The sequence below is a fragment of the Haemaphysalis longicornis genome, unplaced genomic scaffold (genome assembly GCF_048455015.1).
Source record: "Haemaphysalis longicornis isolate Haplotype H1 unplaced genomic scaffold, Haemaphysalis longicornis Haplotype H1 scaffold_1, whole genome shotgun sequence".
Classification (NCBI taxonomy): domain Eukaryota; kingdom Metazoa; phylum Arthropoda; class Arachnida; order Ixodida; family Ixodidae; genus Haemaphysalis; species Haemaphysalis longicornis.
In genome coordinates, this window is record NW_027526203.1 from 158,156,570 (window position 1) to 158,172,019 (window position 15,450).

Below are 15,450 nucleotides of genomic sequence, written 5' to 3' on the forward strand. Positions count from 1 at the left end.
CTTTCTTCGTCTTGTGTAGTTTGCGCATTGAATGTTCAAGTCAACATCAGACCTAAGCGTAGATGTCACTAAAATTTTTTTTTTTTTTGCAACAAGAAACTTTCAAGAGTTGCACAAACTCTGAAACTGCGACACCTGGCCAAATTCACAAGGTGTGCAATTAGGTGTGAAAAATGTTTCCCACCACGCTACAAGCACAGTGAAAATGCGCAGTGCCCACTCCATTGTTAGGACTCGGAGCAACATTGCCTGGAAAGTACTCTTCCCCGTGCGACACAGACCGTACACTGCTCTTCCCTGCACAAAGACCCCGGCTCATAAAAAAAGTACAACACAACCTTCAACGAGCAAGAGGTAGAGGCCATGACAAAAGCAAAGACATGCACTCACCTCACCCACTTGCACTGAGCGAGCACTCATGACTACAGTGCTGCTGTGAAACAGCTCTTCCACTCTGGCTACAGAGCCTTTCTTTAACGCGATTAGAATTCTCGCGACAGTTTCTGGCCTGTCAGTATGTGTCTAACCGTTTTTCCGCGGCAGAGCATGGACTCAACTTTAAAACTGAAAATGTGGCGGGAACGAGGGTGCCGGGAGCAGGAGGGAGGTTTGACCTACATACTGAGGCGGGCGGAGGGAGTGGTGGGGTGGCGGAAAGGACTAGAGAGAGGGTGGGTGCGTTTAATTTAGTTCGAAACACAAACTCATCCCGCCATAACAAGAATGCTAATTGCACCACAGTGACTGCCATCCAAGACAGGTCCTGCCTTCATTTCTTTGTGCAAAGCTTTTTTTTATTCAGAAAACTCAAAATTACACTCAGAAAGAACCACCGCCCTTGCGCCTAAACTCTTATAAACTCTCATATACAAAAAACTGACCCCCCGCCTTTGGTGACCACTCCCTATGCCTCAGGTAAGCTCGCACATCACATTGGCACCCTGCATCCCGCAAACGGCGCGGCAGGAATTTTCAAATACTGCTCAGCTCCTAAACAGCTCGGACAGGGTGATGTCCACGGCATCGCTTCCGTGGCCATTGAGCGTGAGTTTGAATCGCACAAGAGCCTGGTAGGCGACCAACATGGCCAAGTCCCGGTTGGGGCCCTCGGGGATCTCACTCACACAGTTCTCCATCATGAGGCCAAAGGCCCGGCACGCACCGACTGCAGGCACGGCTGCTGCCATGCTCGAGCTGTCCTCCATTGGTGACTCGCGCCGGAAGCGGCTTCCCGCAAAGCTGCCCGAACCCGTGGAGCCGCCGACGCTCGCGCTCATGCTGGGTCCCGCACCGTTGTCGGTGAAGCACTTGCGCTTGAGGGGCACGCAGCCGCCGCCGCCGCTGGAAGGCGTGTGTGGCATCGCTGGGGATATGTCATTCTCACGCGCCTCTGGAATGTGGTCCTGCAGAGGAGACAGGAGAAGGCGGCAATGTATGCGTATACAGTAAGCACAGTTCGTCCTGTGGCCAACCTGGACAGACTCCTGGTTCTTGCCCTCTGCTTCGAAACTTGAAGAATAAATAAATAAATAATAAACTATAATTAACTAAGGGAACACTACGAAAAAGTTCAGGAATAAAATTTACTCAAACTGTGAGCAGATGGCTGGTATGTACAGGGTGTTGTGACAATAATTGGAACACTTTAATTGACACTGGGAACAATGACGGTACTGACCTGTTTATCCTGAAAATAAATAAAAACGATTTTCGCCTATGGGAAAATGGCGGCTGATTTGGACGTGCAAGCCAGTGCAAGTGGATGTTGGAACAACGGACCACCTGCAGAGTGAAACGTACGTTGGGGATTCACGTACGGAGCCAAATGGTGCAGCAGACGATTGGAAAATGCACCTAGAAATGAGCTAGCAGACGATCAGAAAACACGGTTTTCGGGCTCGCACGTCCAAATCGTTGCCATTTTCCCATAGGCAAAAATAGTTTTTATTTATTTTCAGGATAAACAGGTCAGTACCGTCATTGTTGCCGGTGTCAAACAAAATAGACCGCAAAATGCGACCTTCGTGTGGAGTTTGAGCGCGAACAGAGCGGCGGTTCGCTCAGGAAAAATTTTTAAAGTGTTCCAATTACCGTCGCAACGCACTGTATACAATAGACAAGGAGTGAAGATGACACTGCGATTCTCTGAGGCTGTTGGGGATGCAGATCAGCTGCCATCGAAGCCACCCATTGCAACCATTTATAGCAGGAGGGGGTGGATTTAGGGCGAGGAAGGACACAAAACACAGTTTGTGCTAAACACAAAAAAAAAAAACTGCATCAAATTAGTGTGCATTTCCTTAGCGCTTGTTTCCTCACCGGTCACACATGGTTACAAAGATGCCCAGTTTAGATATTTTACATGAACAAATTATGGATAACAACTGAAATGCATTTCAGTCGTTAATTGTATTGTTTGCAAACTATTTTCACTGTAATGAAGGTATTAATGATGGGCCCATCGAAATCCTCCAGGGGTGTGGGAGTGGCTGCCCCTCCCTGAGACAGGGAAAGGTGAATCAAATAGCTCTTTTAATGTCAATGGTTCATGGTAACTACACTATGCTGTACCAAGAAATGCATGTAAAAATGTGCAGCTAATGCATTCTTCAGTCTGTAATTAGATTTTCTGGGCACTTTTCAATTTTTTCTCCTACATGCCGGTTAAATATGCTCCCCGCCTATTTGCAAAAATCATACAGACACCAACGCAAAGGCCCCTATTTGCATAAAAAAACTCCTAAATCGTGACACGAAATTTACAGAGCTGCTTTTTTCACAAATGAGCAATGTGGCAAAAGCTCACGCCACTATGGCATTCTCAGGTTTCGAAGCCAAGTAGTATGCCAAACACTTAATTGAAACTTCGGGTGTCACATGAGAAATCTGGCAACAATATCACTTCCACTTCACAGTTTTCCATGCTGCAAAAAAATTTAGTCATTTCAGTGCAATGCGAGTGGCACCGCTTAGTTAATATGGGTAATGTTTTTCTTTTTTTTTTAATTTTACATGCCCGATGCCCCTGGGCATTGCCAAGTAATGCTCTTGCTCGCTCACACAGCAGTCTTTCACTCTGCGATGTTGGTTGACCGACTTCACAGTTTGACAGAACGACAGCCGCAAATCTGGGACTCCCCTCTCGCACTACCCGGTTAGAGAGTACAGCAGGGCATCTTAAATATACAACTCTCACCAAAAGAGCTTCTAACGCAACTAGTTGGTGCATACTACTTGCAAAACACTGCCCTTCCCGGCACAAAAAAAAAGAGGACCACAGAATGGAGAAACGACATGAGATGAGGAAGAGCAAGCTGTCTTCTAATTTTCATTGCACACTGACTTCCATATACGCACTGTCAGACACAAATGAAATGCAAACAAGAAAACAGGGCCAAAAAAATGTAAATACAAAGGTTGTTTCAGAAAACCAAAATGGTGCTGTATGCACGCTACCAAAAGTAGACTTCCCCTCCCCTTCACAATTAGCAATGAGCTAAGTTTACGAGTTAAAAAAAAAACAAATTTGATAGCAACTTTGGGGGAAGTACCTTTTTGAATCCGTTTGGAATACACATAACACTGAAAAAACCTTTAGAGGAATTGTTTTTAGCAGAGAATCACAAGGTACGAACTGCACTACCTTCTGGCAAACTTCTTAAAGTGTATAGAGGCTGTATGTATAGACAGTGTAAAATGCCGTAAAAAGCTTTAAAACTGAAATACACTGCAATTTGTTACCATTTGAATGTTGAAAATATCATTGTTGCATTTCATCACTGCACTGTACCAACGAGCGCAATGGCAAAAGTTGCACAAAGCGAGGTGGCGATCGTTGCACCATTTCAATCCCCAGAAAACCCGTTCACCATGATCGTAATTTGAGCAACGTGGCTATGTTAGCCACCTCGCTTTTGGCATTGTTTCTTTTCATACACACTAATTATTACTACTCGCGCAACCAGTTCTACGATCAGGCGTGCATGCCCAAACACGTCGCAGCGATGCAGCGCGCGCCGCAACCTTATTCTGAAGTGCTGATCATTCAATTCCCGAGACTCACAAGCTCACTGTCTAACACGGCAATATCTGAACGTTTTATAACATTGAATGAGTCCAAAGTTTCACTTCACGAACCCCGATCGTAGACGTACGCACCGCATTTCCCACTCAGGTATAAGCCGCGGCGAAGTCATTGACACCACATTGTTTTCAATGGACTCCTTCCGAGACGAGCAACTTCCTGTAATCTGGCCCACGTTCTCAACATTATTCCTGCGTTAGTGTCACTGTTCAGTCAGTCCGAGGTGACTTTTTGCTAGTTCCTCTTTGATTTACGCGCTCCAAGTCGCAGCGGTGCTGGGCAAGCAAACCACTCCTCCTCCTCCTCTCACTGTTTTTCCCACTGCCTCTTCCCGGCACGACTTCAGGCACGCATGCGCGACAGCGGGATAACGGTCGCCGCAGCTGCCGGAGCAACAGCGGCGGCAGTGCGCGAGAGAAGAAGCGGGGCTCGCGTGCGAGTCGTAGCATAGTGTAAATATTGTGTCAGCATTCTGAAGACCACAGAAGAGCAGTTATATGCCCCATGCACAGGGAGGAAGCGCAGCAAGAAGTGATTTTGCTTCGTGTTAGCAAAAGGTGAGACACTCCTTCGTAAAGCTTGAATTTAATCTGAACGATAGCGCTGGTGTCGTAAGCTGTACAACTATGTGTACCGTGTTCGATGTCAACTTATCCTATGCCATGTCGAACATCAGTGCTCATCACGGCACGTTGTGTTTGTGCTCGGTTGTATTTTCGTAACATGAATAAAGTGTTGAAGTGCAATTTCGGCTGCCGTCTTACTGTCTCAGCTGCGTACGTACGCCTGCATGGAGGCACGCCGGTCTCGGCGAGGCCTAGTGGTTGGCGCGAAGGGCGCGGGGCTAGCGGGGCCAGCACCGGAGCAGCGGGAAGAAGCGAGGGCAGGGTTTGTACGGGCTTCAAAAGCAAAAATTCAAGGGTTTTCAAGGACTTTCAAGGACCAGAAAACATATTTTCAAGGCCCCCATCTAATGTTTTATCTGGGATTATTTATAACTTTTTTCAACACAATGCAAAATTTTCTTATTGCCCAATACCTAGGTATTGGGCAATAGTGCACATTTAGATAGGCGCTAACGGGTTCGTGAATGCTCCCCCAGCTTTATTTTTTATTTCACAGTTGGTATTTAGAGGTCTTCCTTTTTTCTTGGTGTTTTGCTGAGGCTGTTTGATTTCAAAACTTAGTTAATGTTGCCTGCATCTCCTGCTTTGTCAGCAAGAGTATGAGCTGAAATTAAATCAGCAAGTGTTGCTGCAAGGCAGGATGAACTATGTACATGTCCACCATTTGCACATAAAAGCAAACGCAGATGGAGCGTACGAGGCACAGAAAACATGCAAGGAGCGGCCGTTCACAGACTAGATGGAACATGCAAGATAAAGCAGAGAAGCCGGCTTTCACTGGATTGTATCATGACATAGATTCTATTGAGGGGTGCTGCTCCCAATGTTGCCTCGTAATAATGACAATCCACCAAACTCATAATTTCACGCAATGCTCTGAAACTTGATTTTTACAATGTTTCTTTACATTTTTAACACCTAAAATCCACGACAAACACTTTAAATTCTTGTGAAAAGACAGGGCCATTGGTTCTCTCCAGAAAAATCAAGGGTTTTCAAGGACCATTTAAAAATTCCAGGACTTTCCAGGCCTTGAAATTGACACTTCTAAATTCAAGGGTTTTCAAAGTTTTCAAGGACCTGTGCGAACCCTGGAGGGGAGGAAAGCATCAGCACCCCCCCATTTTGCGCCTCCTCGCAGTGTTGCCATGACAATTAGTACGCCTCCAAGCTCAATACAGCGGCGACGTTGCTATGGCAATTACAACTCACTTTTGCCCGCCCAGGCTCGCCAGGGGAGGATTTGGCGCTACGACCACAATTAGCTGGGACGCTGGGTTGAAGGCTAAGATGCCGCCAACTGGTTCAGTACCACAACTTATAAAATGGCTCAACGAGAATCTAACTGACCACATAAGCTAAAACAGAGAAATGATCGGCAAAGCGCACCTAGCGCTTGAACTACGCGACAGCTGCTAAATCCAGCAGCCATGCTTTTGTTGCCCCAGCAACGCCCTGTTCTGTAGGCCTTCCTTATTCTGCCGTTTTGTGCGTTTGCAGGTGAGCAACAATCATAGCGGTGACCTGAAGGCACAAGACAAAGGTTCAGCTGACCAAGTGCTACCAAGACAATCACCCCGTCCTCGCAAAAAATAGCCCAACTTGGGCTGCTTGGAAAACCGTTGTCAATTCGGCCTTCTGCCCCTCTCCCCCGAAACTGCCTGGAGCATTGAAATCCTTGTGTCAAGGCTGTTCCAGAGCAGTTTGGCGCAATTTTCGCGAGTTTCATGCTTTTGGAGCAGCCTGGAGCAGGAAAACGGAATTGTATCAAAACTAAGCAATATGCGCAGCTGTCTCCCCCCTGACAATCTGTAACTTGTATCTCCTATTTGCAGCCCTATCGCTATTGCTGTGCAGGATTCCTACACAAACCCTGCTACTCTTCGTGCATCACGAATCCTATGCCAAGCTCCTTCCTTTCTTCATGCCTTCTATGGCACACAATATGCCCGCTATTCAACACCTTAAGGAAGTACTGACATGAAATTTTCGTGTTAAGTTTTTTCGCTCCTATGGGTGCCTACCAGCCCACTAGTCATAAATAGCACATTAGTTGGTCGCTCGCAGCACAAATAATTATTTATAGCCTCGTTTATTCGTGTCAGTTTCAGTTTCCACAAAACAAACCCTGACGGCCCCGCCATGATAGGAGGGCACTCGTGAGGTCAACATTCTTGTTGAACCACTGCCAGCCTGGACGCCCACGCGTCCAGACCGGTCGTGGACGCGTGGGCGTCCATGCACCCGTGCAGCATGACGTCAGTCCCAAAAACGCACACGGCGGAGCACCGCATGCCAACCACAACCAGTGCACTGGCCACATCACAGAAGCTCTGACGTCGTCAGTTTGAAGCCAGGAGCAAATGGTGTCATGCTGATGCTGATGTTGAACGGGTATCTGTTCTGAGGTTTCTCGTGCACGCAAAGATGAAAATGGGTTTCTAACACGTTATGCTGAACAGTTACTGTTGAAACTTGCTGAGAGATATCTCCATTTATAAAGGAAGCCTTTTACATAGTTATCTCAGCTTTCAAATTTCGTGTCAGTACTCCTTTGAAGGGACCCTGCAACACGCTTTGAGCAGTGCAAACAAACCTGCGCGATGTTTAGATTACACTGGCAGGAATAGCTGAGCCAAATATTACACAGGCTTGTGAAGCGAAAAGCTCACAATCACTGCGAAAGGCGTGGAAAAACCAACTGCGCTCTTTTCAGTTTGTCTCTTTGTCTCATTATGCACCACTGTAATTATGCCATTGCAGCGCTGGCTGTCCTATTGGCTGTTGCTGGTCAACTTCATAGTTTATTTTGCATTTCTTGTGACAATCCATTGTCATCGGCACTGTGCACCAACCCTTTGTATGCCTGAACTTGTACGAACAATTTTGGCATTTCTTTTGTGTTTTGAGTGCGCGTGGAGTTTGAGTGACACACTCAATACTTCCCTTCCAACTAGACCACTCAACAAACGTTTATTGCCCCAAAAAAACCCCACCAGCCTGAGCGCGCACTTGCGAGCTGGCATCAACGCCTGCTTTTTTGTTGCACCAGACCGGAAATAGACCCCTCCACAATGCGGATAAAAAGAGAAAATTTTTCAGCCTGTGATACATTGAAGGCCCTCAAAGAGAACCCTATGAGCCGCCCCCCTCCCCCTCTCTGGGAGAGAACGTTCAGCTTTCACATAGTCTGCGGTCGAGTTGAGAGGGAACGATTATGCATGATTTTTCATCTCGCATAGATTCGGTGATAGTGAACGAATTTTTATCATTCTTGCGGGAGGATAATGCTGGGACAATAGACTTTACCTCAAAATACATTCCGAGTAGTCGGTGGTAAGTGCTGCAGGGCCCCTTTAAAGCCCTCACCTGCTCTTCTGACCTCGCTGAATCCTATGGTACCCCAGTTAATGTCAAAGAGCTCCTCTAATAGCAGTGGCTATGCTGTCCTCGCTCGACAAAGTCATAGTGTTAAGCACTGCCAGGTTAACATTCCGGAGGCACCTTGTACGGAGCCAGAGATTCTTAGCACTGACCGCTGCATCACTGGCCTGACAGCCGCCGTAGTCACACGCTCTACAGCTGCTCGGGACTGAGGGCCAAGAGTTCAGTTTTCAGTTGACTGAGAGGCTGCCGGGGGCCAGATCCTGTGCTGGTGTGGGAGTGCTATTTGTGTCCCAGTGAGCCTGCCTAGTATGGCTGCACCTATCTAGTGTAGCCTCACTGTTATCCGGGGTGCTATTTCCTACCAAACCAGGCAGCTCACAATCCAGACATAAATAACATATTTTCGCACATATAACCCGTCCAAACAGTTGACCAACCTTAGATGGGGTGCCGGTAATAAGCAAAGGTAATTAATTTCGTCCCAAAGTACAGCTTCACCCCAATGGAAGCATCGTCATAGTCGCCATTTTATTCGTCCCTCTGCATTTTGCTTGTGAGCCTATTGCAAAAAATCAAAAATAAAGTGAAGTTATGCTGTTGAGTCCTGGAGTTTCAAGGTCAGGTGTTGCCCTGGGTAAGTGGGAGCGTTAGGATCAGATAACAGGCCCCACCCCTGGGGCTTCGTACAACCTAGTAGCTATCTATAAGTTATCAGCTCAGCTGAAGTGCCTAGCTGAACAGCAGTATGACTTTGCTTTTTCTTCTATCGAAACATAAGGGGGTTGGGGGTGTAGTGGGCTCTCAGGCACAAGTAAAAACAATTTAGGTTTTTTTGATCACTGGCACATTCCATATATGAGTAAATCGATTTAACTGTGTGGTACTCATTTTTATAAAGACTTGCAGGTTTTATTATGCAGTCAGTTCTGCGGGAATATGCAGGGACATTTTTGTTTTTCTCTTAGGGTGCAACATGGGGGTGCAGGTTATAATGAGGGGCCGGTTATGTGTGAGAAATACGGCATGTGCTATCAGCACTCAGTGTTCCTCAGGCGGTCTTCCTCGTAAGTACTACTCATAATACGAAAAGATGTTGAAGGTTTTCACGCAAAAAATACCGGATGAATTATGCCATATTTTCACACAGCAAGAGCCAACGTTCTTAGACTAGTTCAGTTTCGCAGCTCCGCTTGAAAGGCGGCCGGAACGGCGGTCGCGTGAACTAGTGGCGCTGCTGTCGAATCTTGCTCCCCAGCCTTTGGCGCGGTCGCAGTGGTCGCAGCGTGGGGCGACTGGTCGCCGGGTTGTTTGTGTTGCTACTGAGGACTGAGAACTGAGGACTGAGAACTGAGGACTGAGGACTTACTGACTGACTAACTGAGGACTGACGTCGGCTTAGGGACTCGCGCCGCTGTCGTCTGCTCCACTCCGCTTGTGAGGGGCAGCAGTGCCTGCGCTAGAAATCGCCCGCTTTGATGCTTTAGGGCATCAAAAAGCGTGTTCCTAGTAATTCAGTTATCTTTGCCAGCTTCTGACACATCTGAATAACTTCAGCCTGTATCCCCCCCAAGTTTGCAACACTTGAAGAGAGAGAGAGAGAACAACCTTCTTGAGAGCCTCGGTCAGAAGATCGTTTATAACTCGTCCTTCCTTGCTTATTCGCGGGCGGGGTTCAGCGCTCAGCGCTCAGATAAGTATCCGAAATGCATAGGCTTCCCTAATTGTTTTTGAGATGCTCTTATGAAGTGTTCCCAACTCATTAGTTTTTCTGCACCATCACAAATGTCTTAATATAGTAGGTTTGGGAATGTTTGGTAGGTGCACGAAGATTGTGTGTATATTTTCTTAAGGCTGTATGGCATACATTCCCTTTTTCACAAATTGGCTTTCGTTATGAATGCGTGCAAGAAGATTCATATCCGCAGCGTGCGTTGCCTATTCACATGCAAATACAAAGAGAAGATTTGTGCTACGCCACCGCGATCGCGCCCCAGGCAACGTTGTCCAGAGTACTCAAAGGCAGCTTTTGTGCTCCGAATTTCTCTCGTAACCATCGTTATCATAACGAACTGTCTCTCAACCCGACCAATTATGACATGATTACGGTGTTGAAGGCTTGATATACATGCTAACAAACACAATAAATAGCATGCGTGCATATATTACAAGAATCGAAACCGATGAATATTTCCTAGCAGCTCTTTATCGTTTTCCAACCCTTCCAGGTGTAAAAAATAAATCTTGGTCTACTCGGGATGACGTCCGATGGATTGAAGAGAATTACTCTTACTCTCTTGTCCTGGACTGATGACCCAGCCCACTAATCAACTCGATTTTAAAGTTAAATAAAGTTTCTCCCTCCTCCTGCTCCTCCTCTTCCACATCATCTTGAGTGCAGTTTTCCTATAACGCATATCTGAATATTGGGAAGATATGGCTGCGGGAAATGTACAGAAATAGCCCCCCCCCCCCCCCCTCCAGGTCTGAACAATAGTGTTACTGTATCTTTACCGTAGACGTGACTTGTTTTGATCAATAAACCTCCATACTGGTTGGAAGTCTGGTATAAAGCAAGCACGCGCCTGTACTTACAGAAGGTTATTTGGGACTCAATTTACATTTTTTGCGTGCCATAGCGCATGTCGGCATACTTTCATGTCATGACAACGTAAAGTGATGTGATGCAACACTTTCGAGCGTTCGGCAAGGTTGCAAAAACTGTTCTACCTTACATATGATTACCTGGAATCGCAATGCCTTCTGCCAAAGCCGACAGCCCCAAAGGCCTGGAATTTGTTTTGGTCTTGTATTTTTGTTGTTGCTGGTTACTAGCACCTGGCTGTTTTCTTTGTTAGAAAGATTGCTCAATACAGAAGCTGACGCCTAGCTCCTACTCTTCGCGCTCCGCACAGGACCGGCTTCGCAAGGAATGGGGCGACGCCGACAATGTTTCTTCCGTAGCGGTATCCAAAAGTATACTTAAACTCACGCCCTGAGCTAGTTTATGTGATTTTAAGTCTATTCTTATGATAAAAAGTTACGCACTCGTAAAATCTGGTGCGCACAAGCATCACACGTCAACTGAGCACAAAGAAATAGCGGGGAGAGCGAGCCCGAGTGAAGCAGACGATATATGCAAGAATCCCTAAGCTGACATCATGGAGGAGTGCTTCGCAGCGCCGCCCGTGGTCCAGCTCACCGCCAATACTGACAGCTTCCCCCGAGCAACTCAGTTCGCATCACTCTGACTTGCCTCAGAGGCATCTGACTGAACTTCACTCATACAAGGCAGGGTGTCTTCGAGAACCGTCATTGAGGCTTTACACAGTAGTAAAGAAGATGGAGAAAACTGTTTCCCAGACACTGAACAAGTCTTCTATGTTTGGTGACCTTTTTTGGTAAATGATAGATGAATTGGAAAAGGCTTCTCTGCCTGCTTTGGGATGTGATGAGCACTGCCAGGAAGTTAGTGCCATGATCATTAAGTTTTATGTTGTCATGCGAATGCACTTCTTTTCAAGGAAGGAAAACAGTGAAATGCTGGTCACTCAGCAAGTACAGCAAGCAAGGAAAAAGGCAAAGCTACTTTAAGCTATCTTGTTGGACTAGTGCTTCATACTCAATGATCAATATTCCTGTCGTGGATCTATTTTGTTTTATTCAAGTTGCGTGCTCAATAAAAATATTCCTGCCGTGAATCTGTTTTGTTTTATTCACTTGATAAGAACCGTACTCAGTAAAAGCTTATCAGCTTTAACGTGAGTTTTGGGTGCTGGCACTGAAATAGCGAGTGTTCAGCTACAAATACATGTAACAACGTTGCACTGCGTGGCGCTCGATTCTGGGAAGGAAGGTGGAAATCCGTACGAAAGTGCGCCAGCCAGCCTGCCACCTAATGCATCGAAAAGAAAGTAAAACAATGAGTGGGAGAAGCGAGCGTATACGACACTCAACCCCACATAATCATACACTCGGTTTTGTGAATATTCGGTTCCTGAGCCTTATTTCGCCTCGTAATCCTGTTATATCATGCGAAAAAACGCTCACATTAACCACAACGCAAAGTCACATTAGACGCATGCATTTGCAAATTTTGTAAGTTATGTTTCGACGGCGAACGCCCATTAAGCGGTCATTTTAGTCACGAACGACCTCCAGGACGCAAGAAAAAGCAATGGAAACTAATGTGACAGTTGCGAGTCAGCGCCCGTCTTGTGCACTCTTTTCTGTACTTTGTCTGTTTGCGATCTAACGCTTCCACATGGACACCCATTTGATAAATACAAAGGTGCGTCTTGATTTGTGCGACTTGAGAAGGGCGGGAGCTATCAGATGCACTCCGCACGCACTGGGGTACGTCGGCGCTTTCCCATCCTAGCAGACGACGCGCGAGCTATGAAGCAAGACTCGACGGCAGCGCCGTTAGTTCCAGCGACGACCGTCCCGGCCACGCCGAACACAGGGCGCGTATGGGAAGCTGCGAAACTGAAGTAGTCTAAGAACGTTGGCAAGAGCAACCTTGCTGCCAGAATCCCAGCTAACTCTATCATTACTGCAGGAAGTCGAACCGATTTTTAGGGGTCTCAGAAAGCATTTTTGTTTGTGCTAAACATATTGGTTAGGCATATATTGCAGGGACATAAAATTCAGATGATTAAATGCCCTTTCCAACAACACCAGTTTCAATAATGTTTTAAAAAATAATAGTCGCAAAAACTAAAAAATTTTGTCCAGACATCCAAGAAAAAAAGAAGTTGTGTATAACAAGCCATTAGTAGTACAAAAAAATAAAAAATATGCATTTTATAGGCAAACATTTTCAAAACCCGTCCTAGAAAAAAAGATTGAGTTGTGCAGAACAATTTCTCAGATATAAAAAAAATGTTAGCACGCGTGATGCCACGCCTTGTGGCTCAACCTCCATTTCAAAATGCGCTATTTTGGATGGTTCTCTGGAAAAAAGTCTGGTGGTTTGACATTATTAGAGGCACCAATCAGCCTCTACGTGATATAAAAATACCTTGTCAATGACTACGGACAGCAAAAAGATTCAGGGCACGCAAGCAATGTGAAGAAATCTGCTTGGAGTTGAAAACCAAACTCGGTGGTGGATGCTTGTTGACGTTCCGATCATCACTTCCAGAACTTTCACTTGCGGTTTGTTATAACCTTCTCACTCACTATGGTAGCCCTGCTTGCAGGAATAACGTGCGATGCACTAGAATCAGGCCCAGCAAGCTTTCACCAATCAGCTGTCACGCAACGAAAACAGTTCAGCACTACGAGCCTCCTACATTGCAGCGCCACGTTATATTTCGAAAATAAACAATATCAGTCCTCTTGGAGAATTTGTTAGACAGTCCTACTAAGAAGCGACACTAGACCTCCCGAAATACCCTCGTATGGAAACGAAACTGGCCGGTGGACAGCTGGCGGTGTTCAAGGCTGATTGGAAGCGCTCTCCTTGACACTGAACTGATATCCAGCCACTTGTTACTATCTTTTGACTTTCAGCTGGAGCTTTTATCGCAGAAGTAAAGCCTGAAGGAAGCGAAACCACGAGTGGTGCACTTTTTCAAGGAACAATGGCAGGTGAAAGAAGCGCCCTGGCAAGCTGGCTTGAAGTTGGGTAACTGCATATTAGCGCCAAATATAAATTTCACAGCGCAAAAACGAAACTGAAACTATTGGAAACTGGCTGGAAATGCCAGGTCCACTTGTGAGATATATGGGGGACCTCAAGAAATAAGCTTTGGCAGCATAAAACTACCCTTTCTCCAAACCAAAGCTCACTAGTGGATAGCTGGTGTCATTTTTGGGTAATTAAAACCTCTCAACGCTGTTGGATTACAAAGCTGACAACACAATTTGGTATTTGACTTGCTGGGAGCCTTCTGATCAAGAAAATTTGATGGTAATGCAGCATAACCATGAGCAGCACATGTTTTTGCCGAGCGCAGCAGCCACTCCTCCCTTCGCAAAAGAACGTGCACCTCAGCTCACAAAAAATGCCATAGAAAACCTTAACGTTGCCAGAATGAGAAAATTTCAACTGATTCAAAATCTGCAGTGCCTACACTAACCACGGGGGTGCATTACGTGCGCAGGAAATGACTACAACGTGTCAAAATCGGCAATATAAAGCATCGATCACCAGTGATCGATTTGAATAGGTGTGGTAACGAAAGAGTTAAACCAGCAGGTACATATCTGGCTCAACTAGGACCTCTCACTCACTGCTGCGGACAGACAGGAAGACAGTAGAAAACTATCGACAAAACTCCACACAGAATGGGACAATCAGTTAAGTAAAAAAAAATGTGATGAATTAGGTCATATTTTTACACAGATCAGAAAGAGGGTCTTTCATTGCCAGCACACAACACATGCAGATCGCTTTACTGTCCTTTCCTGCACTCAGTCGTAAAGCAATCATTATGTGCATGTTGCCATCATTGAGCAGCAAGTGCCGGACACGCAAGAAAAAGATTTTGAGACGAACAGTGCCAAAAATATTTTCAACAGTTTAAGCTTCTGCAATTCTTGATCACGTACATGACTTAAATTTAGCAGACTGATGAACCTCTGCTAAAGGATGGGCCAAAGTACTGAACATATCTAGGGAACACGCTGACTTTACAATTCACACACAGTTAGTAATTGTGACATTTCCCTTATTGTAGTGGGCTCCCAACTCACTTTAGAGATCTGAGAGAAGAAAGTGGCAAGGATTTCCCCATGTGATCAGCAAATCTAGGACTCCACAGCAAAACGCGTTAACCGCAGAACCCCATCAAACAAACAAGGCCACCGCATAAGCGTGATTACCTTACCTGCTCTGCCACTTTTTCTTGCTTCCAAGCAACGACAGGTGCACTTGTTATCTGCAAGAGTTTTTACGACTTTTGAAGCTCTGATCGATGCAAAGATCACATCCAACCATGCATTAAGTTCCCCCCTTCCTGATATGTAAACATATTCTTTGCAATGAGCTGGAACTGGTTGGGCACCGGATGTATTGCACTCGGAGCGCTTACGATTGACCACCGCAAACATGCAAGGACTCTCTCCTCCAGCGGTGACATGCTCTCCCGCAGTGCACTGGTGACATGCAACTAAACGGGAAGGGGAGGGCGCTTTCTGAGGAGAACCTCTTATCTCCTCGCCATTGGGCCAACTACAGCCTCCTCCTCGCAGGATAACGAAGACACCCTCAACCTGCCTTGGTCAACACACTCTAGATAAGAAAGCCCAGCTGCGCGCTGATATAGCCCCCCTTTTTTTTAATCAAATGATACGCAAAGGTGTGTTTTTTTTACCTTAATTATTCCTTTTCCCCTATGTAAAGTACAT

At 46.0% G+C, this 15,450-nt stretch overlaps 1 protein-coding gene across 3 annotated transcripts in view; it reads right to left on the reverse strand.

Annotated features, from left to right (window-relative positions):
• Positions 1-15,450, reverse strand: part of LOC144138454 (uncharacterized) — a 30,037-nt gene continuing 14,587 nt past the window's right edge. For 2 of the 3 annotated variants that reach the window (XM_077670740.1, XM_077670748.1), the window contains exons 3-4: positions 14,931-14,981; positions 1-1,403 (exon numbers count right to left, since the gene is read on the reverse strand). In XM_077670740.1, coding sequence (XP_077526866.1) covers positions 984-1,403; positions 14,931-14,981 — 471 coding nt within the window. In that variant the 3' untranslated portion in view covers positions 1-983. The remainder of the gene's footprint in view (positions 1,404-14,930; positions 14,982-15,450) is intronic. The other variant, XM_077670757.1, reaches the window with a different exon arrangement.